The following is a 25,077-nucleotide window of genomic DNA, read 5'->3' on the forward strand; positions in this document are numbered from 1 at the left end:
TTAATATGCGGGAGGAATCGGGGCCAGCTCAAAGACAAGGGCGGCTGAGATCATTAAAAATATCGAAATAATAATGGTTAGACAAGGTCTTCGCACCTTGAGTCTTCCCTCTGGCATGAGGTGATGATTTCGATAATGAAGTAATTTGGGCTTTTAATATACCCGACTGGATCTGCTGTGAAGCACTGTGCCAAAATTAGACCTCGTTATTGTCACCCCCCCCTCTGATAACCTGGTGGCTGATGTTTGTCTTAATCCTGTTAGCTTCTGTCAGACTTGGCTTTGATTCAATCGATGTTTGTCCTTACGTTTGACTCGCGCTTGATGCAAGTGTTAAGTTAAGCAGCCACCAAAATTAACACGCACAAACTGTGAAGAAATAAAAAAAACAAACAAAAAAAAAAAAGACACTTAATTTGCAAGTCAGAGACAAGTTCATTGAATTAAAAGAATTTATTATTCACCCTGTTGATGAAGAGTCTCTTCTAATGTGTACAAAATTAGATTGTGAAAGTTTCGGTTCAGAAACTGTTTGTGTTCTTTATGAAATCGGGGGGTTACTCAGTTGTTCATCTTGACCACACCAGAGTTTTGCTTCTGTACTTTCTGATTGATTTTGATTAGATTTCAGGCGCTCTGCAGTTAACGTAATTAGCTGAAACATTCTGCAGTTGGCACGCTAGCGGGGAGCCTGATCGCTCACTGCAGATAAAACAGGAGACGAGTGTGAGGAAAATTTAAATGATGCGTACATCTCGGCGACAAAGATCTCGGTACCCAGCGCCCCCGCCCCCACCACCCACCACCCACCCCGCCCGAAAGAGAACAAACACTAAAAATGATTAGTGATCTTTGTGGAGGAGTGAAAGACAATAAAGGTGGAACACCGGGGGTACGCACTCGCCCCGGATGTTTTGATCCATCTCTGTGAGCGTTAGCGGTGTTGTACTGTACCCAGGAAACGCGGCGTTGTCTCATTAATAAAGCTGTCACTAGGAAGCGGGCCCCAGGGAAGTTCCATAAGAGATGCTCTGTTGGATTTGTCTGCTAATTTGCATTTGGGTTACAGCTAGCCCCCCCCCCGCCGTATTTACACTGCCGTCTCATCTAGCCGCGGCGCGCTCGCGTCGGCCCCCCCCCTGCTCGACGCGCTAAGCCATCCTCAGGAAAAATAAATGGATGTGGATGTGGCGGCATGCTCGCCACATCCACGACTCCACGCGGGGGTTAGCGTGGGCTAGCCACGCCAGCGAGACGTTTGCCTGGTGAGCTTCAGCCGGCGAATCCGCCATTTTCTCCAGAATGCTAATAGCAAAATTCTGACATGTGCCTTAAGAGTGCCTTTGTGAGTGAAGATGCCTGGAGCATTAGACTAATGGATGCGTGTTCAGGTACAGTACAGATGAAGTGGGATAGCAACAGCACTGTGGAGCCGTCTTTGGACAGACAGCAGAAACATTGAAAAGTGAATTCCCGGGTGGAAAGCCGCTATGGTAACTAACCTTCAGCAAAGCCACTATAAAGGCAAATGAGCTTCTCTCCAGCTAGTCCAAAGGGCTCTGTAGCTCTCCTTCACTCCACCGACCGGATGCCTCTAATCAACATATGGCATAAAGTCACACTTCTGCCTCCACAAAAATGTCTCTATGTTGCTTCATCGCTCTATATTTTATCATATTCATAATAAGAATACACAAGTGTAGATGGAAAGCATATAGAGGAGAGTTAAGTAGTGAATTCTTTACTCTCAGCATTACCCTGCACTCGCCTGAACACCCGATTCTTGATTTGCACGTAACCGTAGCGATGTGCGAGAGAACCTGGCCCCCTGCATTTCAATGAAGTCCTAACATCTGGCCATCATTGAGCAGGTGGAGAGCGCTGTGAAATGGGAGCCATTTTAATATTTTATTTTATTTTTTTATGAAAATGCAGTGCATCTAAGCACAGTGCACGATACCAGTGGTTCAAATCGACGACTGAACATCGGAAAATGCGCTCTTCATTTAAAATACCGACAAATGAGGAACAGTACGGTCGTATGCAGCCTAGCATTGCTGCTGTAGTGGAGGATGGAGCGGTCCTGGTGTTCACGGATCTAATATAAGAATCTGCCTCCCCATGCCCGTAGGGGGAAACGGCTTGTTAACGTTTCCGTTAGTTGTAGTTGCTTGTGCTACGTCATTCATAGAAGGCCGTTTCACATCAATTTTAGAAGGTTCTCCGGTATCAGGCCATCGATTCTCAAACCTCGGCCTATATGGAATGTTTGGAGTGCTGCTGTCCAGTCCAGTTCCCCTCCTCAGCTGTTTTCGACTTGCCCAATTTCCTAGTTACCTAACCCTAACCCATTTCCCTGCATCCTCGTTATGATGGACTAAACTGCATCTTGATTGAAGACCATCGTTGGACCAGGTGTTTTAATGCTAGGCTGCTGTTTACACCTGCACCTGTGTGAGCCATTGTCAGATAAAACTGGACACCGCTGATATAAATAAACTAGTAATTGCACTGGCAATGAAGACAAATTGAAAAATTGTGAACATTACCGGTGCCCCACAGTGGTCTAAAATCAACTAATTTTGCACTTCCTACTGCCTAATACAGGGGTGTCCATCTCCAGACTGCTGGGGGGGTCGCAGCACCTGCTGATTTTTAGAGTGCTTTTTGTTTGAGCCACATACTTATGCCATTGATTGGCTAGTTTCGTTATTTCAGTCACGCCTTGTTTTGAAGGCTAAATTGGCGGGTCATTGACGGGAAACCCATAAGCCCCTTAGGCCTTGAAATTTGGCCTCGGGTATATATCGGCGCTACCGCTAACATCCCGCGCTTTACATCCTGCTTTATTTTTTAAAATTTTTTCTCCCCGGCGCAGAGATTTCTGGGAACTCGGAGGACATCCCGCTGGTGCGCTGGAGGCAGCAGTGGCTGGAGAACGGGACCCTGCTCTTCCACATCCACCACCAGGACGGCGGCCAGAACCTACCGGGCCTGGCCCCCACCGACTACCCCGCCAACGACTCCGCCGAGGAGGAGCTCCGCATCCTGCACATCTCCGTCATGGTACGAGGAAGAGGAGGAGGAGGAGGAGGAAGAGAGAGAGAGAGCGAGAGGGATGGGGGGAGGAGAAAGATGAGTGTGACCACAGAACATGTATGAAAGGGTGAAGAGCAGGGGAAGGATGAAGAAGGTTATCTTGGTGTTGATTGATGGTATTAAACTGGTGGCCGTGTGAAAGTTAGTATTGGTAGGAATGGTATGTTGATTGTGAAGATTTAGGAATTAATGATTGACAAGTCATTGACTGTTCTGCAGAGGTTTTGGTGGTTGTAGGTAGTAGTAATAGCATGGGTAGTAGTTGAAGTAGTAGTAGTAGTACTGATAGTAGTTGACGTAGTAATGGTACTGGTAGTAAAAAGTATGAGTACCCAGCAAAATAGCCAGTGTTAATTCAATCTTAACCGGTATCATTAGATGTTATGTTGGCGTTCAGTTAGCACCGTTAAAGTTGAATTAACAGTGGACAATTTACTGTGTTGCAGTATTAGAAGAGCTCCATGCTATTGAATGTGACTCTCCTGATCTGTAAATTACCTCGCTCCTCCAGGCCACTTACGTTCTTACGCGGCATCGCGACCACGGCAGACTCCCGCAATTACGAATACAAAACGGGGTTCGGAAAATGACGTCCCTTTCGAGTAAACAGAAAGGCACAAATGGTAATCAGAGATCCAGCCCCAAAAACAGCATGCGTGCTAGAGCATCCAGCTTCTATTTTGAACACCAAACGCGTCGTTGCTGTTGAGGTTAATTGCTCATCAAGGAGGTATTGTGTTCGTAAAGACGGCGGCTCAGTGGAACGGCGCTACGCTCGTCGGCGCCGTTGATCTGATTTCTGTTTAGTTCTTCAATAGCCCATTGTAGATTAATTACTGAATGTTAGATCGTAACAACCAGGAGGCACGCCTCAGTTCATCTTGAAGCATCTAGATGTTCGGGGCCAATGAGCCAGCGTTTACTCACTGGATTTAAATTTTCGTACAACCAAGCGCTCACTTGAAACGCAAACCGCAATATGCAGAAAATGTACGAATCGAGACAATCAGACGCTCTACAAAGCCCAAGTGTGGAAAAATATGAGTTTAAGACCTGGATTCAACATTTGTCCTTAAATTCGATTTAGGCTTAAGCGTAAAGTATTAACTTCGCTTTTCTTCACAAACCCAATTTGGCGAGTTTCATGGTCAGTAAATGCAATTGGCCAAACTATTGTATGAATATCAGAGCTATGGACTGAATCCAGAATCCATTGAATGCCGGTCTTCACGTGCTCGTACGTGGGCTGTTATTAACTGACACGTATTTTGAGTCCGTAGCATCAGGACACGGTTACACCTGCCAGGGGTATGGCTGGCGTAAGCCTGCCAAGGTTTCTCAGATTACCCACAATCCTGTCTGTTTTTAAGTGAGAGAAGTGCTCCTCCTCTGACTGACAGCAGCTTTGCTGTGATTCTATGGTGCGGGAAAAACTGTCACTGACTGAGAGGAGAGCGCTTTGGAAAAGCGGACTTGCTTCAGTGGCTGTTCGGTGACCTGAGAGACGTAACTGAGAAGCACTGAGATATAAAAAAATAAATAAATAAATTACTGGAACTGAGTGAGTGGGGGGAAAAAAGCCTCTTTTCAGCCTTCAAAACAAAGAAACTGATTCATTCCAGGTGACGTGGCGAGCGAAATAGGAGAATTTACTAAGAAGGCAGGATGTTATTTCTGAAGAAAAAAAGACTGGAGAGAATAACGACACTTGACAAACAGGATGAATTAAAATGGCTGCCATTTTCCCTTGGCGTGCGCGAGTCGAAAATGAACATGGCTTTTTCTTATTTGTGATCCTGCCAGTCTAAATGAATGCATTTGAATACAAATATTTAGGAAAGGTCACGGATGGGCAAATACATATCTCTCAAAGCAGCAGAGAAATATCCTTTTAAAAAGTGAATACCGTCAAATTGACAGCCTTGCCATTTTATATTGTTGAAGCAAATGGCATTATGCATGACATTACTGTGGAGAATAGGAGTTTGTATAATTTGCATGTCATCCTTCATAAAACACTACATTTGTTCTAGGGATTTTACATGGCATATGAAGCCTAACATGAATCAGTCAGTGACAGTACACTTCATGGGTAGTGTGATGTGTGACATTACAGAAAACATTTTTTATTCTTTTTGTTGAAACTCTGTATTGTTCATGAGGTTTTTTTTTTCCCATCATGCCAGGCGTTTCCATTGGACCGACGCATGCCTGCTCCGGGCAGTGCATTTTAATGTTCTCCTTTGTAACCAAACCTACGGAACATTGTATTTAAACATATTCACACGAGTGCCACGGCTGTTTTATTCCGTGGAAATCCCTGTTTCTGATTGGCTGAGGGGCCCGCGAAGGCAGCGCATGATGTTTTGTGCTTATTGGCTCAGAATCTTGATGTTTCTTCTGTACCGTGTGTTACCGCTTCACTCAGCCACTCTGGAAAATGTGTTGTTCGCACCGAAATGGGGAAAAAAAGGAAGCTTTGCTGACACATTATGTAGAATTCGTTTTGTACGCTCAGTAGTACCTGTGAAATGTGCAGTGGGCGCTGTGACCGTGCACTGCTGTGTTCTGGGGGAACGCATCTCTGGGATGGAGTGATAAAACAGGGCATCTCGCCCCCGGCGTTGCTCCCTCTCCTCATATCTGCCGGCCCCAGACGCTGGAGTTTTTTCCTGGTTTCTCCCTTATCGAGCTTTACATCCATTTGGTTTGCGCACTTATAGAGGCAGCCTCTGCTCCTCTCCTCTCCTATCCTCTCCTCTCCTTCTCTCCTCCCCACCCCTCTTTGTTCTTCTCCTCTCCTCTCCTCCCCTCCCCTCCCCTCCCCTCTCTGTTCTTATCCTGTCCTCTCCTCTCCTCCCTCCTCCTCCCCACCCCTCTTGTTCTTCTCCTCTCCTCTCCTCCCCTCCCCTCTCTGTTCTTATCCTCTCCTCTCCTCTCCTCCCCTCTCTATTCTTATCCCCCTCCTCCTCTCCTATTCTTCTCCTCTCCTCTCTATTCTTCTCCTCTCCTCCCCTCTCTATTCTTCTCCTCTCCTCCCCTCTCTATTCTTCTCTTCTCCTCCTCTCTCTGTTCTTCTCCTCTCGTCTCACTCTGCAGTCCAAACACAGAGCTGTTGGTGTGTGGGGATTGGCATGCAGATAGGGCAGACCCACTGCCAGATGGCTTCCGCACTATGTTTGAGTTTGGCTGCAGCGTGTGTGTGTGTTTGTGTGTGCGTACGTGTGCGTGTGCGTGTGTGTGTGTGTGTTTGTGTGTGTGTTTGTGTGTGTGTGTGTTTGTGCGTGCGTGCGTACGTGTGCGTGTGTGCGTGTGTGTGTGTATGTACTTGCTTGCTTGCTGGTGGGTTGGGTGTGTGTGTATGTACTTGCTTGCTTGCTGGTGGGTTGGGTGTGTGTGTATGTACTTGCTTGCTTGCTGGTGGGTCGGGTGTGTGGGTATGTTCCAGATTGCCCCCTGGGCTCCTGTTGCCTCTGCCCCTCCTGCTTCCTTGACCTCTGAAGCGTTTGGCAGTGTTGCCCGGCGGGCACCAAAACCACCCACCGTCGCCACGGCGAGGAGCTCTCTGCGCCGTTTACCGGTCAGTCCGCCTCCCCGGACTCTCGGCGCGGGGCGGTTATGGGCGCGGTCAGACAGGCGGAGGGGAGAGGGCCGGCCCGGGAACCGCCACGTCTCGGCCCAGCGGCGGTCGCGCTGGACCGTCGCAGGTCCCCCCCCCCCCACCCCCCCCAGCTCTGCCGGACACGCCCACCGCACACGTCGGCGCTCGAGGAACGAGAGGCCGTCGCGCGGTTCTGCCAGCGCCGACGTTTTCCGTTTTTAGCTTTCGGACGGCAGACAGGATACGCGTGCAGCGCCAGTGTTCTGCTTGTGCGTGAGAGCAGGCTTCGCCGCAAGGTGACCACTGTCCCTCCGGTCGCCTGTGACCCTTCATCCGTAATGGGTGGACTGCTGTGTTCCGGCTGACTGGCCGCAGGTGAGGGCTTGTGGGATAGAAGCACGCGACCCCAGGGAATGCTGGGCCTTTGCTGAAAGCCGATTACCCAGAAGCCCTCTCTTCTCCACTCCCCCCCCCCCTGTGTTTATTGGTGGTCTCAATGGAGGGGGGAGTGACCAGGGCAGGGATCTGTGAGTCGTCAGCTACTCCATACTCTGTTAGAGCCACCTTACCTCATGGGAGAGGACACTCTATGGCAGGGGTCCTCAATCTTATCCAGAAAGGGCCAGTGTGGGTGCAGGCTTTTGTTCCAACTGGGCAGTTACAACTGATTCTATATAGGTGCTTAGCAAGTCCAGGGTGATAGTAGATCAGGTGTGTAATGCTTGGTTGGACAAAGCCTGGACTCACACCGGCCCTTTCTGGACAAGATTGAGGACCTGCTCTATGGCGTGTGTGTGTGTGCATGTGTGCTTGTGTGTGTGTGTGTGTGTGTGTAGGTGGCTGGGTGCGTGTGGGTGAGTGGCTTTGTGTGTGAGTGGGGGTGTGTGGTCGTGTGTGTGTATGTGGATTTGTGTGTGTGAGAGAGTGTGTGTGCGTGTATGTGGAGGAGAGAGAGTGTGTGTATATGTTGGCGTGTGCTAGTGTGCGTGTGTGTGTGGGCATGTGGAAGAGCAGGCAGCACTCTGGACTAATGGAGTGCAACTCCAGACCAGGCCATCGGCAGGACCAGGGCTGGAGGAATTCCCCAGTGTGCTGCCCCAGGTCCTCTGCCTCCACACACACGCACACACACAGACACACACACACACGCACACGCACACAGCCCCTGCACCCCACTGTCGACCTCCAGAACCAGCCCTGTCTGAATCTATCCAAACATCATCATGCTACACGTGCAAAGGTAGCCAATTAAAACAGTTAATTGCAGTTTCTATAAGCTCTTCACAACGACAGTCTAATACAGTTATGAGTGGCTCCCGTTGGTTGTGACTTGGCATTGGCTAAACTTTGCCTGATATATACCTGATGTTGTCATTTAATTGGGTAGAAGATGGACCTCTATGACTCACACAGGGCACCATTTAACGCCGGAGACATGGTTGTGCCATCCTTCTGCAAATGGTGGGGTAATTTAAGGATAATAAATCAGTCTCATTAAGGAAATACAACTTTAATTGTTTTTAAAATGACACATTAATAGTTAATCTTAACAAAATCTTAACATTATATATTCCGTTAATACCAAATTAATATAAATGATTCAGCTAAGAGGTGAAGGTATTTTAGGAGTTCTTTTGATTAGTAGTGGCTGACTAAACTCAACAAAGAGTAATATTAATGCAGACAACCTTGGAAATAAGTTTATTGAACAGAAAGTACAGAAAAGGGCAAAGCATGATTCACTACAGTAATGTACAACAAACTATGTGTGTGTGGGGGTATGTATGTGGTGACGCCAATCAAGATATTTCTGCCTTGATATTAGCATTCTTGAAGTTCAAAAGACAGTAAGAAAATAAAGAATAGGCTAGAGTGCAGCAGACTAGTTTCTATGTTTAGCAAAGCCAGCTTTGACTGAATGGTCTGAACCAGTCCAGCTGTGCTTGTTTTGACCGTTAAATCTCAACCTTAAAGCACGATTAAAGCCTTTCTTTGTCGAGGGCAGAGCAGAGTGGTCTTCATCGCACGTGTTAGCACGACTCTGTTAGCGTCGGCCCTCCTCCTCCTCCTCCTCCGAAAGTGCGCCCTGTACGGCCCGTGTTTAAAACGTCCCACCTCGCCAGGAATTAGGAGGGTCAGCGTTTACCGGGCCGGGCTGTCAGCAGGGGCTTTAAGAAATTGGGGAGTAGCGGGTTAGCGGACGCAATAAAGGGGAAATCGATTCCCTTTCTTTGGCTGCCGCGCGTGAGCGAGCAGTAAAACAATGGAGCGTTAACAACAGACGCCCCGTTTGGAGGAAGGACAAAAGGGAGAAGGCGAGGGAGATGTGCTTTATTGGCAGGGGCTATTCCGGGGGGACGGGGGGGTTCTTAATGTGCCGCGGGTTCGACATTACTCATCATCGGGCCCGGCGTACGCCGCGGTTTTTTTTACGAGCCGCCGTTCTGCGAGGCGGAGCAGCTGTCCGCCATCTTTATTTTTTTTATCTTTATTTTTTAATAACGCTGACCTTCCGTAGCGATTTCCGATGGACCCCGGTCCTTAATGCTTCCTGCATCGGCTTTCCCTTCCCTTTTTGACACCTCCAAGGTTAACCTGGGAAGAGGGAGCTAAGGAAAAAAACCCTCCACTGCACGTTCAATCCATTAACCGGCCCTTCTGGATCAATATATCAGAGTATCGCCACGGTAGCCGTCGCAAAGCTGGAAATGATGTATTTCTGAGCTCCCTTTCTTCCTGTTCCCAGGGGGATGCTGGGAATTTTGATTGTGACCAATAACTATGAGTAATGTCAGGGTCGGGGGGGGGGGGGGGGTTGTGTTTTTTCGTCTTGAAAGAGGGAAGCCTGCGGTTAAACAGACGCCGGGGGCGAAGGCATTTTTTTTCGGCTTTCGTAGAATATTCATTGCGAGCGGCAGCGAGGGGTCGAGGAGCCTTGGCGCCCGTTCCCTCGCCGAGCGGCCCGCGGCGTGGGCGAGCGCAGCGGCATCGCCGCGCCGCGCTGACGCGGTAACGCCGAGCGCCCAGGCCCTCTCACGAGCCGCTCGGGTCGCCGCTCAGCGGCCCTGCTCCTCTCTTCAGCCGAGTGAACACTGACGACTCCTCCTCAGGGATTCCCCCGGGTGCTTTTGGCTGTGTGTGTGTGTGTTTCCCGCCCACTATACGTTTACACAAAATGGCGGGAAGAAGGTGTTTCGCTCTACAGAAAAATGCAACCGAAAGTAAATTGGTGGGAGGTCAACAGTGGTCACAGCAACGTGTCTTGATAGAACTGTAATTGTAATTCTTTGTTCTCGTTTCTCATGAGAAGATGGGGGGGGGGGTTAGGGGCCTAATTAACACTTTCTCCTCCACCGTTGAGACAATTAGTGGAACTTAACTCCTCTGCAAGAGACAAAACCAGACGTTAGGGAAAAAAAATGTCTTTATTAGACCTGAATTATAACTGGGATAGAACACATCTACAAAGACATGTTGCTTTGTCGGTTTATAAAAGCTGACTTTTTGTACCAAACATGTTTAACCCTTTACAGTATAAACAGTATAAAAGTGCTACTGCTGCTGCTACTACTACTACTACTAATACTACTTCTATTATTATTATTATTATTATTATTATTACATTTGAATAATGTTATTTTATGACGGCACATGTCCCCAGGACGGAAAGGCTCTCCCTCCGCCCGCCTCTCTGTCATTTGCTTCACAAATGTCACCCTGATCAGATATGAGTCCTCTGGGCTCACCCCCCCCCCCCTCCCCCCCCACCACTCCAATGTCCCTTTGGCTTAATGCGCGGAGAAGTCTGTATTGAAATGCCTGCCTGACTACAAACGAAGAGCGAGAGCGAGAAAAAAATTCGGGGAAAAATCCGCTTTCTTCAGCCGTGCCTTCCGAATATCGACTTGCCCAAAAGAGAAGCTTTTTCACACCATAATCACGATCATCCATATCAAAAAAAAAATAATAAAAAAACGGAACGGAACGTTATTGAAGGTTTTGAAGGCTGAACGGGGGGACGTGATTAGGCTTCGACGAGGCTCGTCGGGGTCTGATCTTTACGCGGGTAACGAGTCCCTGGGCACTGGAGCATCGCCAGCGCGCGCCTCTCTCTCTCCGCGCTGGTCCCCGGGGTCTGCTAATCACATCGCATTTCTCAAACAAACTGCCACGGAAATTGTTTTTCAAGGGCCTCCCGACGAATCAAAGAGCTCCCCTAATCAGGTTTGGCGTAGTGCTCTTCCTGCTCCGCGAAAGTCATGCTATTTGATTTAGGAGTTCAGGGGAAGTAAGTGGAGGAGGGGGAGGGGAGGGAGGTAGGGGGTAGGGGGGGGGGTGGGGGGGGGGGATTTTTGCTGAGGGAGCTGTTTCGTGTTTGTGTGTCGCGCTCATGCAACCGAGATTAATTCTTAAGCGCAGGAAAATCCATACGAAAGTTTTTTTTTTTTTCTGGTTGTGAGTTCACCCTGTACCTTTGTGGAGTTCAGGTACTCAGTGACATGCCGGCTTCGATCGGGGCCTCTGTGTCAGTCCTCTCTCTAGTGCCTATACCAGTTTAAAGAAAATCCTTCGTTAGTAGCATTTGAGATTCAGGCCTGGTCTTGTGGCCGCGAGTGCCTGATTGCGGGGAGTTTTCATAATGCGGTCGGTGAAGATGTCCAGCCGAGCCGTCGTTCGGATTTTTGATGAGAACCTTCTTGTGAATATCAGTCGGTAATTTATTCCACGCATGAAGAGCTCCTGCTCATGGCGTATTGTTCCTCAATTAAAGAGGCGGACGAGAGAGAGAGAGAGAGAGAGACTCATCCGCCCAGCTGTCCGTGTGCCGGGCTGTTCGAGCGGGTGTGGGAGCGTTAATCCATGCGCAGATTCGTCTGTAAAGTAATGAACTCCCAGGCTGAGTTTCACTGATGTACAGTACCCTGCTGCTGCTGATAAGCCATGTCATGAAGGCAAGCCGAAAGCTAGCGTGCCAGGCCCTGTAGTAGAGATTTCAGATAAGATCACGAGTGGTTATTTAAACAGAATACTAATGAGACAAAAAAAAAAATGCCTATAATGTAATAATGTAACAAAAGGAGATTATTTTTTTGGGGGGGAAAAAAATCATTGCATAAAATATTTGAAAGAACAGATTTTTTTATGTAACATCGTTAAACATAGCTTGCAGACTTGCTCCCTCTGTCACTCTGAGCAATATGTAAAGTGGACTTTAAAAAAAAAAATGAATTGTGGAGTGAAAAGTATTTGCTTTTCTGAAAAAATAAATAAATGTGCGTTTGGCATTACAAGAGAGGTATTCTTCTCTTTCATTTGTAACCTGGACCGAAGGGATTTCCGTTGACTTTTCTCATTTAGAAAATATAAGAAATATAAGAATATAAGAAAACGCTGATAAGAATACAAAAACTCTTAGGTTGCGAATATTTAAAAACCTGTCCCGGTAGTGCAAGATAAGCCAATGGATCGGCAGTGATATTAAAACATATATTAAATATTGATTACTATCTCAAAGAGTGACTTGTAATTTAATTTCTTTTCATAACACGAAACGAGGAATAGCTTCAAAATTTCAATAAACCGAATTGCACATAAAATGAGTATTCTTGAGGGAATTTCTTGTTGAATAATTTGCCATTGGTTGTGACTGCAAGAGATTTGAAACACCTTCTCAAGATGGCAACACTCTTCTTTGATGAAAAAAAAATTAAATTAAATTCAGTTCAGGTATTGAAGCATTAATTTCTAATCCATTATAATAATATGAATTATACCCCTTCTGTCAGGGGTACCCCCAGAAACTTGTCAAATGGAACACATGGGCTACCATAGATTGCTAGTGGCGAACTGATGAATGGAACTGATGATCTCACCACAAATTTAGACCATGCTTACAATAGCTCACTGTTGCATACTGAACAAATGATGGCACTGCAAATTAAATTTAAGCCGTGGATTAAATACATCAGGTTTTTGTTGATTATAGCTTTAGTCATTAATGACTAAACATAACAGTAAGTGATGAGTCAGAATAAATAAACTGAACAAGTGAACACTGTAAAAATGTCCCCGTACAAACTGCTTTGTAGTCCAGACAGCGTATTTGTAAATGTGTTTGCCACTGTAAACGTCAGCTCATCAGGAGCATATACGAACTTCCTCCATCGCACAGCACTGCTGTCTAGGCCAATCAAAAGGACACAGTGAAACTGAACTAATACTAAGGAACTCTGGAAAGTTCTTACACGTGTTTTGCATTCCATTTCAGATGTAATCAGAAATATTAATTCGTTATTTTTATTTAATGGTGGCACTAGTGCCTTGCATAATCACATTTTGTGTGGCCTGGATGGTAGCAGAAGTACCCGTGTGACAGTATCATCTATTCCGCATACAAGACACATACAAATTGTGCAACTAGAAAAAGTTGTACCCTTTGTTATTCACAAAACAAGCACAAGTTCAATGTCAAGGTGAAAGTGATTTGTTCGAGTGTATTTTTAAAAAAGGAGAGTGGTATCTGAAATTTGTTTTCCCTAAACAACGCAGTACATCCATTCATTATCTAACCCACTTATTCTGGTCAGGGTCGCGTGGGGTGTTGGAGCCTATCCCAGCATGCATTCGGGCGAGAGGCGGGAATACACCCAGGACAGGTCACCAGTCCATCGCAGGGCACATACACTCCATTCCCTCACACACTCATACCTAGGAGCGGTTTAGACTGTCCAATTAACCTTGCCTGCATGTCTTTGGACCGTGGGAGGAAACCGGAGTACCCGGAGGAAACCCACGCGGACACGGGGACGGCGTGCGGTCTCCACACAGAGAGACCTCGGCCGAACCCGGGACCTTCTTGCCGCGAGGCAGCGGCGCTACCCCCCTGCACGCCCGTGCCGCCCTCGTTAACGCAGCGTTGTAACAAAATTAAAAATGTGTTTGGCTTGCTAATAACAGACCTCCGCTCGCCTTTCGTTTGCGTCCGGATTCGTTTACGGCCGTCTCCTTTTACCGACAACGCGGCGGAACGGAGACAGTATTGTTTTCGTTCATTTTTTTAATCGCTTCTTCAATCAGATCTGCTTGTTTGCTTTGCATTGGATAAACACTGAATATTGATTTGTCTGGCGATGAAAAGCCGTTTTAATCAGTCTCTGTTACCCGCGGGGTCCGCTGTGCACAGCCCCTTTATGGCTCTCCCCGTGAGCTGTGCTCTCAAAGTTGAAATCGATAGCCGCACGAGGCCTGGAGGTCTCGCCCTTTCAGACCGGGATATAATCTTTTCCGCAGACCGTACGGTACAGTAAGGCCATGTGCAACGTGCACACAGTAGAATGTCCATTGTTAATTACACTCTGGCAAAGTTTATGTGAGTCCACTCTGGCTTGTTGGCTTGCAGTGGAGTCGTATGAACTGTGTATGAGTTGAACATTTTACTGTGAACCTGTGTTATGTCATAAAAAATCACCCAAATGCTCCTATACCACCCCCTGTACATCACCTGGTGGTCACAAACTAGATAATAATTGATCTAAACCTTCGCTGCACACAAAGATGGGCGGCACAGTGGTGCGGCGGACAGCACCGTCGCCTCGCTACACGAAGGTACTGAGCTGGATACCTGGCCTGATACCTGAGTTTGCATGTTCTCCTCCTGTCTGCGTGGTTTCCTGTCGTGTACTCTGGTTTCCTCCCGCGGTCCAAAGACACACGGCGGGCTGGAGACTCTAAACTGCCTCTCGGTGTGAGTGTGTGAGTGAACGGCGTTTGGGCCCTGCAATAGATTGGCGACCAGTCCAGGGTGTATTCCTGCCTCCTGCTGTATTCATCAATCACTGCTGCCAAATAAATAATGTTCTGTCGTTTAAATTGTTTATTTCCCCTTTATTCCTGCTTTGACGCTTGCAAATTTTGCTTTGGTGCACACCAAAGGTTTCCCTATGCAGGAAAAACCTGGTTATGTCTCCCCTTAAAATTTTGCTAGCTTGTTGTTTCTCTGCGTTAATAATTGATTGCTCCAAGCTTATATGTATCCTAAGCTTTTTATAAATTATTTGTTGCCGTTTTATAGGCACTTGTGAATATGATATGCGGTACCATAACACTTCAGTCTGACTGGCTTTACGGCCATGTTTATGTGTCTGTTTGTAACTCACCTTTATTAAGGTGTCATAACACCTTAATAAATGCTAGCATAGATGGCAAAGCGCTGTTATTCACTGTGGTATAAAGCCATCACTTTGCTATCTTTATTTTGAAGCTTTTATTTTGCTAGTATACAGTACAGTATATAAGCCAGCGGTATAATTCATTATTTGCGGCGATAATTCTAGACCCTGAAATGGATATGTTCATATTATCTTTCCCAAACCTTTTGGCAGCCCCCTACCCCCACCCCCATCCATGTCTCTAATTGCGAATGTCAAGCTGTTTGAGTGTCTACCGCAGCTCACATAAAACACGTTATTAAGTTTCTTCATGCACCATCAGTGCCGGAATAACAGCGGCGTGCACCCGTACCTGAATGGATTATGAGCGCGAGTCTGGGTGTCCTTTGTGTGTGTGTGTGTGTGTGTTTGCGGACATGAAGGGCAGGTCCCCTTATCTCTCTCTCTCTCCATTACGCCCTTGTTCTGAATGGCCGCTGGCCCTAATTGATTACGGATAGTTTTCCTTCCAGCTTAGTCCAGAACTCCTTTTTCTTTTCTTTTCTTTTTTTTTTTTTTGCGTGTGAATGCAGATCAGTCAGTCCAGTTTCAGTTCAATTTTCATCCACGCCGAATCGAACAGGCCGCCAGTTATCAATTTGCCGCAGAGGGTTGGCTCAGCGTCCGCGCCCAGGCTCAGTTTTCGGAGGCCAAATTGCATTGTGGGATGTAATGCGGCACTTGCCCTTGATAGAATCAGTTTTTTTATTTTTTTATTTTGTCCCTTAGCATAAATGCGAGGCACCTTATTGATATACACCACAGGACAATGAAGAAAGACCAAGGCAATAAATATGAAAAGGGCTCGGTTGTTAAGTGTTATTATTGCCTCACCAATAAGTGCTAAGGCGGCTGGGTAATAAAAGAAAAGCATTCAGTGAGCCAGATAGCATATACCGTCTGTAATGGGGCTTTCGCCAGCTGACATTTTACTCCGTCTTTATCGCTTTGGATCTTTGATTATCCCGAAAGAGGACACGATCTGGAACTCCCCTCTGCCCCCCCTATACCCCCCTCCCCCCTCTCCCCGCTTTGTTCTTTTCAGAGTTAACCCCTCGTTTAACTGTGTCATTCAAATCGGGCTCGGAGACGTATGACATAGGGACACTGCGCCTTGAAGTGACGGTAGTGCCCCCCCCCCCCACACACACACACACTCCCGGTTTATTAGACTTTATTAGAGATCTACAATGATGGCAAGAATGGTGTTTATTATTTTGCATACGGGCCAGGCAACATGCTCAGTGTTGCTGTTAGTAGAGTGGACTGTAGGCCTATGCTAACCATCAACACAAATGCTAACTGCTAGCTGCTAGCTGCAGTAGCCCGAGCTAGTGTATGCAGTGTGCATAGTCAGTACATTTGTATTGACCGGGTTGGGAATTTTACACTGAGCACAGTTATCGCCCTACGCTGTAATTAATAAACCACCCTAACACTGGAAGTGCTACTGCATCCTTCGCCATCGTTGTGGAACTCTAATAGCGCCTGGAAGGGGCTGGTACTCCTCTCACCCCTAGCTGTGGTGTGACAGATGTGTTTAGCCCCAGATGCTACTCAGGTTCCCTAATTTGACAAAATGGCAAGCAAACGGAAGGAAGTGTGCTTGTTAATGATACTGCAGATGGGAATCAACGTGGAGTCCGCTTTTTTTCGATGTCCCAGCTGAGGCAGAACGTTCTCCAAATGTTGCTCCAACGTGCTGGCCGTGTTTTAAATATTGAACATTCCAGTAACATTGCGAGAACCTTTTCTTTTGTGTTTGCCGGAGGTGTAGATATCTCTCACCTTCTGATGAGGTTGGCTCACCAGGAACATTAGTGCCATGCTGTGCCATCTTCTTCGCGATGCCAGTTTTGTCCTTGGCTAACTCTACTGTACTTACGCGGCTGTTTGTGGGAAGCCCATTACTTGGGGCCCGGACGCAAGCGTAACGACTTTGAAAACAGCGGGAAAACTACGATCAACACGACTCAAATTATGCCCGGGCATCATCCTGCCCCCTCCTCCGTGGAGCGTGCAAAATTTAACAGCGTAAGTGACCCGTATCAGCGCGTCGTCTGTAATCATCCTCGACTACGCGGAGTGGGCGAACGACGGACGCAAATTACTTCTTTTTTTTTTTTTTTGTGTGTGTGTGTGTGTGAAGAGCCTTCTTCACTCTTGGCGAGGATGAGGACGGATCTCACGCTTTCAAGTCGAGCCTCAGAACCCTTTTGTGTTTGAATTGGATTTTTTCTTCCCCCCCCCCCCCCCCGTATTATCGTTCCGCCAGACCGCGGTAATGCCGAACGGTGTCGCCGGTCGCACAGAAACTCTGTGGAAATCACTGGGACCCGAACGATGAGATTTGCGGTAATTAAATGTGACACAGGGATCATGTACAATTTAGAGATTACCTCAGCGTCTCTCTGGCTGTGAACCAAGCGTGCGCATAGGCGTCGTATAACATGGCTATTGCATGGTAATAAAGGCGTGAATACATTTGGTGTGTTTTTTTCAGAGGGATCCTTGTGTGATCTGTAGAGACAGCTGCGGGCTCATTTGTAAGTTGTTCTTATTATTTTTTATTTTTCCAAAAAGACAAAGGTGCAGTCTAGCCCATTTTTTTTTTTTTTTTTTGCTTTAGACCACTTAGGGTACAGAGAGGGTAACAGCAGTGTCAACCAACCCTGTTCCTGCCATCCTGTAGGTTTTCACTCCATCCCTAACAAAGCACACTTCATTCAACAGCTAGAGATCATGTTGAGTAACCGATTACCAGAATCAGGTGAGCCAAATTAGGGTTGAAATGATAGCCTACAGGACGGTAAATCTCCAGGGACGGGGTTGGTTACCCCTGGGTAACAGATAGAGAAGGGACCAGCTGAAAAATCCATGGCAGTCTTTCCTACAGGAAATACATATGGCTCGAGAATCAGCTGCCCTATATAGACTATGCCACTCCTCTTACCAAGCACTTGCATGCCTGTCAGTCAAACATTAAACACTTATATTAGACCTCCCTCTCCTTGTATTTCTGAAAATTTCATCACTGTGAACTTTTATAAGTTATGGTCTTATTAAAGAAACGAGTTGGTCTAAAAAAAGCGATGATCTAAAATGCATCTAATTAATGCCTTCGGTAATACACATTGAAGATGAATATGTCCTTCCTAGTGAAAACGATGTAATAACAAGCGTGTTCTTTGCAGCTGCAGTGTCATTTATAATGTAAATAACCATCGGCGTTTATCCACAGTGGGGAAAGGGAGTTTTGTCATCCGTTGTGTGTGAATTATGAACTGTCCCTGTAACTGTGTGAAATCCAGCACATCCTGGGCTCTTGGTCCTGTTACAGTGTGTGTGTGAGCAAGAAGGTAGTGGGACATCATGCACAAGTGCCTGCAGCAGGAAGTGCCGGCTGAGCTTTGCTGAGTCCAGGTGTGTGTGCGTGTGGGTGTGTGTGTGTGTGTGCCTGCCCGCCTGCGTGTGTGTTTGTGTGCCTGCCTGCGTGCGTGTGTTGTGTGCCTGCCTGCGTGCGTGTGTGTGTGCGTGTGTGTGTGTGCGCGCGTGCGAGCGTGCGTGCGTGTGTGTGTGCCTGCCTACCTGCATGTGTATGTGTGTAGGTGCGCAGACGTGTGTATATGTATGTGTGCATGTGTGTTTGTGCATATGTGTGCGTGCGTGCTTGTGTGTGTGTGTGTGTGTGTGTGTGTGTGCGTGTGCATGAGTGCACTGGAGCTGTGTGCCCACAGCAGTTTTAGGGAGTTCAGTGATGTGTTAACTAGCAGGAAGTGTTGGGGTGCGCAAGACATTTTGCAGCTTGCTGAGCGTGCTGTGCTGAAATGGGGAACAGTAGGAGATTTTGTGTGCAAGTGAAAACAGGCGTGGCAGCGTGTGCTCACAGACAAACATCTCCTGCAGTTAGTTTACACTGTAGTCTCTGTGCTTAGAACAGTGCGAAACTTCGAGCAAAACCAAAGTTGCTATGGCTGTCCCCCACACAACGTGTTCCGACATATTTTTCTGTGCGTGTTTTAATGATGTGAATGTTCAGGAGCAGGCATTGTTTTCAGTTCAGTTCAATTCAATTATTATTATTTATGGTTATTTTCTCCTGGTTTGTAGCTTGTTCCACTGTTCCTCAGGTTATGGCAGGCAGTTATATATTGTGCTGCTAAATTTGTGCAGCTCACTTTCTCTCCTGGAAGGTTTGGCAGTATTTCCTGATCTGGAAGTGCTGGAAATTTAGGGCAATCCTGTGTAATTAATGGAGGAATGTTTTTCTTACCTTATTATTCCTAGTTGACAGTGCCACTCTCTCTCCCCCTCTCTCCATTTATGACTTTCTTCTTTATTCTTCTTTCTTCTCTTCTTTATCCCTCTCTCTGTCTGTCTCTTTATCTGTCTCTCTCTCCCTCCCTCCCATTCTCTTTCTCTTTCACCCTCTATTTCTGTCTCTCTCTTCCTCTCTCTCTCTACCTCACATTTTCTCTCCCCCTCTCTCTCTGGCGTACAGGTGTGTGTTGGCTATGAGGGTGGGGGGGGTGTGGTATGAGAGGGTTATTTATTTATTTATTTAGGTGTATATTTGTTTGTGTCTTGGGTACTTTACTTAGATGTCAAAATGATGTCTCCTTCTCCCCCCCCTCTCTCTCCCTCTCTCTGTCTGTCCCCCTCTCTCCCCCCCTTTCTCTCACTCGCTCTCTGTCTCTCCCTCTCTCTCCCTCTCTCTGTCTGTCCCCCTCTCTCTCCCCCTGCCCCCCTCCCCCCTCTCTCTCCCTTCCCCCCCCCCCCCCCCCCGCGCAGGGTGGGATGATCGCGCTGCTGCTCTCCATCCTGTGCCTGGTGCTGATCCTGTACACGCGGCGGCGCTGGTGCAAGCGCCGGCGCGTGCCGCAGCCGCAGAAGAGCGCCAGCGCCGAGGCGGCCAACGAGATCCACTACATCCCGTCGGTGCTGATGGGCGGGCCGGCGCGCGAGAGCCTGCGCAACTCCCGCGGCGGCCCGGGCCACAGCGCCAGCGGCACGCTGAGCGTGCGCGAGACGCCCATCCTGGACGGCTACGAGTACGACATCGCCGACCTGCGGCAGCACCTGCAGCGCGAGTGCATGAACGGCGGCGAGGACTTCGCCAGCCAGGTGACGCGCACGCTGGACTCGCTGCAGGGCTGCAACGACAAGGCCGCCATGGACCTCACGCCTGGTGAGCACCAGTACAACTGCACGAGCACACACTCATACACACACGCACACATACACATACATACACACGCTCACACTCACACACACTCACACACTCACACACACACATACACACACTCACACACACACACATACACACGCACATACGCACACACACACACACATACACACACGCACACATACACCTATACATACACACACACACACACACCTATACATACACACACACACACATACACACACACACACACACCTATACATACACACACACGTACACATACACATACACACACACGCACACGCACACACACACATACACACACACTCACACATACACATACACATACACACACACACACACACACATACACACACACACTCACACTTACACATGCACACACACACACACTTGTACATGTACATGCATTCAGTTCACAAGTACGTGTCCTCACACACACTGTGTGCACATGAATGCATAGATACACACATATCCAAGCACAGTAACAGGCACACAGACACACACATACATGCACCTAAAAACTATACAGAAGACCCATTTTTATACACTTTTGCTCATGACCCAGATTCCTCAAAATATGTAGTAATAGCCTGATGTAATAGAATATATTCTCCTAATTAAAAATGAATTGTCAGAAAATGAACAGTTAGTTTGCTACAGAGTGTTTGGAACATTTTTAATAACCGCATTAAAAGTAGAGGCGCATACTGGCGGGTTCTCCGACAGAAGATCTAATTTAGAAGATTAGAATTTCACTGATGAAGACAACAGGGCAAAGCATTTTAACCTTTTAGACTTATCTTTGGTTAAAATGTGCTGATCTTTGTGCTGGTCACTTACAGATGTAGAAATTGTTCTATGAATGGTACTCTCCACTTATATTGAAAATGACAAATCATGAGTGACAATTAGTACAAAGTACAAATGACAAACCCCCTTCTCATATTTAGTACGATATTAATTTCTTGCCTGAAAGTACACATTAGATTATTTGTATGTTTAAATAATTCGGATTCGAACAACCTTGGTTTTGCATAGCAAGTATTCAAGGTGAAGTTGGTTAAATAATTCATGCTACTGAAATGATATCCATCATTTGTAATTGTTGAGCCTTAGAGGCAATAGGAGACCTGAAATGAAATGTATTCAAATGGTTTCAAACCAAAAAAAAAGCAGCTATTCAAAGCACTTTCTGTGGCCAAGGTAAACATCCAGGGTCTCACTTCACACAGAAATGCAGTTTGAAGATACCGGGTTCATTGGACAGGCATTTTTAAATTGCTCTTCCGATTGAACTGGAGAGAAAGTTTGTTGATGATTCATTTGGAGAGAACGCTTTGATAGAAGATTTGCAGGAGGAGGGGAGCGGTAATCGTTTATCGCAGTGCTTTGTTCCCTCCGTTCTCCTGCAGTAGAAAGGGGCTAAGCTATTCATTTTTCGAGCTAGGGGCTAATACCTGAATCGTTTGAAATGACGACAGACGGTGACAGGCTGTTGTGTATCTGACACCACTGAACTCAGAAGCCCTTCTTCTGCGATGTTGTGCAGTTAATTCCGGCATCAATCTCAATGCTTCTGCCCGGTGTATTTATTTACATGTAAATTAAAAGTGAAGTAAAAAAAAATAAAATAAAATAATAATCCTGAAAGACGACGGTCGGGCTTTTCATCGCAAGAGTCCCGCGGGGAGCGATGGGGGTGCCCGCGTCTTGACTGTGCCCCCCCACCCCCCCCATCGCTGTTTCGGCAGGGAATGACAGTACCAAGCTCTGCCTGATGAGCAAGTACAAGGACAACATCATCGCCACCAGCCCCGTCGATGCCAACCACCAGCAGAACACGCTCCTCCCGCACAACACCTCCACCAATCAGCGCAAGCGCCTGTCCAGCAAGACCCGCGGTGAGTCCCGCCTGCCCCCCCCATCCCACCCACCCACTGCGCACGCACGCGCACACACACACGCGCGCACGCACGCACGCGCACACACACACACACACACACACACGTGCACGGTGCTTCACTTGCACTGGTAAGTGCCATTGAGCAAGCCGCCTTCTCGAGCACTTGGAAGGAGGAGACCCTCTCGCCGTTCGATTGTTTTGGCGACTCGAGCGTGGATGAGTAGGGAGGTTAAGGCCATTTCCATCTATTCCGTTCCCCCCCCCTCCCCCCTCCCCCCTCCGCTCTCATTTTTAATCACCGCCCTCAGGCCTCGGTCTCCACGGGCGCCTTGAGAACGCCGGGTTTTTGCGGACTCAGAGAAGCGTTGCTAATTGGAGAGGGAGGCTGTCTGCTCTTCCTCTCGCGGTGGACGCGCTGCGCTCGCTCGTCTTCGTCGTCTTCTTCTCTTGCCCTCTTCTCGTCTTCCCCGTCGCACGCTCTGCCACAGCGCTTCACGCTCAGCTGTCTTCAAACCGCGCGGACGCACAGTCTGCGTCTTACTCGTCTCACGCCATCCCATAGTTATTGTCCCGTTGTTGTGTGTCCGTGGTGTAATTTAACGGATATATACTGTGTGTGTATATATCAGACCATGTTAAAGCCAGTATTAGCTGGTATTTCTTGAAGCGCGCACCAGAAAAAGAAGAAAAAAAGCACTTTATGACATTACACAAGGGTGCAGTACTATATGTACAGTATCAAACAACGTGAAGACCAGCAACAGCTGGTATTTCTGTAACCAAACACTCAGAAAATAAGAGAAATGAAATGATAAATATATATATATATGCAGATATGTATTCATCTTGTGAAAACAAACACAGATGGTAGTTAGAGAAGCAAAGGTATTATATTTTCTTTCAGGTTGGTATTTATTTATTTTTTTTCAGACTCAGAATTCCTGATTTTTTTTTTCCAGATATTTTTGCCTCCTTCGTATTCCGCCACGTTATCCTCTCCTCTGCCCGGCAGAGTTTCGCTTTCCTCCCTGACCTTGCCAGATAGCCTGCTTCTGCATTCAGCAGCAACGGCGTTTTGTACCGTAATGAGAAGGAAAATCAAAAGCTGGCTCTTGGGGGTGGTGGTGGAGGGGTGGGGTGTGGAGAGAAGGGGGAAAAAAAAAGACATGAGATATCAAGCCTTTCTTTATGAATAATAGAAGGCGGAGCGGTGGCACGTAGCGGATGTGGTTTTGCGCTATCCCACTATCCCGCCATCGCCCGGCAACAGCGCCAGAGCGTCGACGAGCCGGATGATGAATGGCCGGATCACTTTTTGGGACAAAAACGCTGGAGATCCAATCTGTTTACCGCTTAAATCCGCGGGAGGGTGAGAGTGGACCCCGTCCGCCGAGCGATCCGTGATACACCCCCCCCCCTCCCCCCGTCTGATTCTCTGTCTCTGCCACTTACGGACAGTCTTTGGTCTCTCACCGTCTGAATGCAATCTGTGACAGCCCCACGGGCCACGCAGTGGAAATCCGCACCTCCATATTTTAAACATACGAGATTAGCATATTTCTCATATTAATTTAACTCAATTTGTTTGTGTGGAAATGCCAGGAGGCTGAACGTCAAAAAAAAAAAAGTGTTTTTTTTTTTTTTCATTTATTTTGGAACCTCATTATATTTTTATTTTCTGGTGATATATAACTTTGCAGTCTGTTTCCCCGGTGACTTATATTGCGTCCCTGGTAATGAACGCTGTGTGTTGCTCTATATGCACGGAGCAAACAGACCAGTGGAGCAGAAAATAGAGAAAACGAAGGGCTTCGTTCCATCTAACCGCAAAGTGCTTTCTCCTGAAATGGAATCCCGGTTATATTACATGCTCGCTTACATTTTTAGTAGGCTTAACTTTTTTTACATTTTTTTTTTTTTTTTACAACAGTTTTCATAAAATCCGGAACATACCGAAATAACAATGTTGTGAAGGGGTTCTCAAAATGAAAGAGAATATATGCACTGCAATATATATGTGCATTAGTAAGTGCTCCTGCTTCTTAATAAAAATGCTTTCCTGAATGATAGATTTGGAGGACAGGGCTTCAAGCGAGCTGAGGCGGCATCAATCTCCCGCCGCTTGTTTCTGATGCCACGAGCGGGCTGGCGTGGTGGTTTTTACCTTCCGTTTTTAAAACGTCGTATTTCACAGGCCCCCGTTCCCACTTCTGTGGCTGTCTTTTCTAATACATCTACAGAGCTCGTATACTACGTACAGCACATTTCCCGTTACCGTGAATTCTCTCTCTCTCTCTCTCTCTCTCTCTCTCTCTCTCTCTCACGACTGCATGCCAGATGTGTTAGCGTATATTTAGCATGTCGTCTTCTCCGCGCCGCTCTCTGAGCCCAAAGCTACAGCTGCAGCCCGCTGGAGGTAGCAGATGTCAACCTAGCCCCCCCCCCCCCCCAATCATTGTGTTACAGATATCCGGAGAAAAACAGAAAGAAAGAAAGAAAGAAAAAAATGTTTCTTGTAAACGTTTTTTTTTCCCCCTTCTTTTTCGCACCTTTCCGTGTTTGTAATTCCAAGGGATATCACGCGTGGGATATATTTAAAAGAACTTATCTTTTATTCATCCCCCCCTCGCTTTCCCACCTCTCTCCCCCCTGCTGTCGCTCTCAAGGCTACGGCGCTCTCGCTGTCTTTGCTCGGCGGCGGCACGGCGGCGGGGAAGGCGCGGCCGCCGACGCCGCCTTCGGAGAGCCGCCGACTCTTTCTCCTCTGCGTTCCTCCTCCTCCTCCCTCACGCCGACGTTCCGGAAGCCTCCGTTCCTCCGTCGGACGTCATTCCGACGTTCTCGACGCGGAGTCAAAGCATTTCATTTTTTAAAATATAATTTATTATCAAGCTTTTCGAAACCCTGTCAACCCAAAAATGTGCCGTGCGGAACCCCCCCCAAAAAAAAGAACAAAACAAAACTCCAGTGTAAGAAAACTTAAGTCAACTGTTGCCAGTCTGGCAGTGGGGTTGGTTTGATCCAGAGTTACTCATAATGAAATATATATGTGAGAGATTTT

At 47.3% G+C, this 25,077-nt stretch overlaps 1 protein-coding gene across 3 annotated transcripts in view; it reads left to right on the plus strand.

Annotated features, from left to right (window-relative positions):
- astn1 (astrotactin 1) overlaps positions 1-25,077 on the plus strand; it is a 320,953-nt gene that overhangs the window by 69,633 nt on the left and 226,243 nt on the right. For all 3 annotated transcript variants that reach the window (XM_064341654.1, XM_064341655.1, XM_064341656.1), the window contains exons 2-4: positions 2,879-3,066; positions 19,699-20,095; positions 21,865-22,014. In XM_064341654.1, coding sequence (XP_064197724.1) covers positions 2,879-3,066; positions 19,699-20,095; positions 21,865-22,014 — 735 coding nt within the window. The remainder of the gene's footprint in view (positions 1-2,878; positions 3,067-19,698; positions 20,096-21,864; positions 22,015-25,077) is intronic.

This window comes from Anguilla rostrata, chromosome 6 (assembly GCF_018555375.3).
Source record: "Anguilla rostrata isolate EN2019 chromosome 6, ASM1855537v3, whole genome shotgun sequence".
NCBI lineage: Eukaryota > Metazoa > Chordata > Actinopteri > Anguilliformes > Anguillidae > Anguilla > Anguilla rostrata.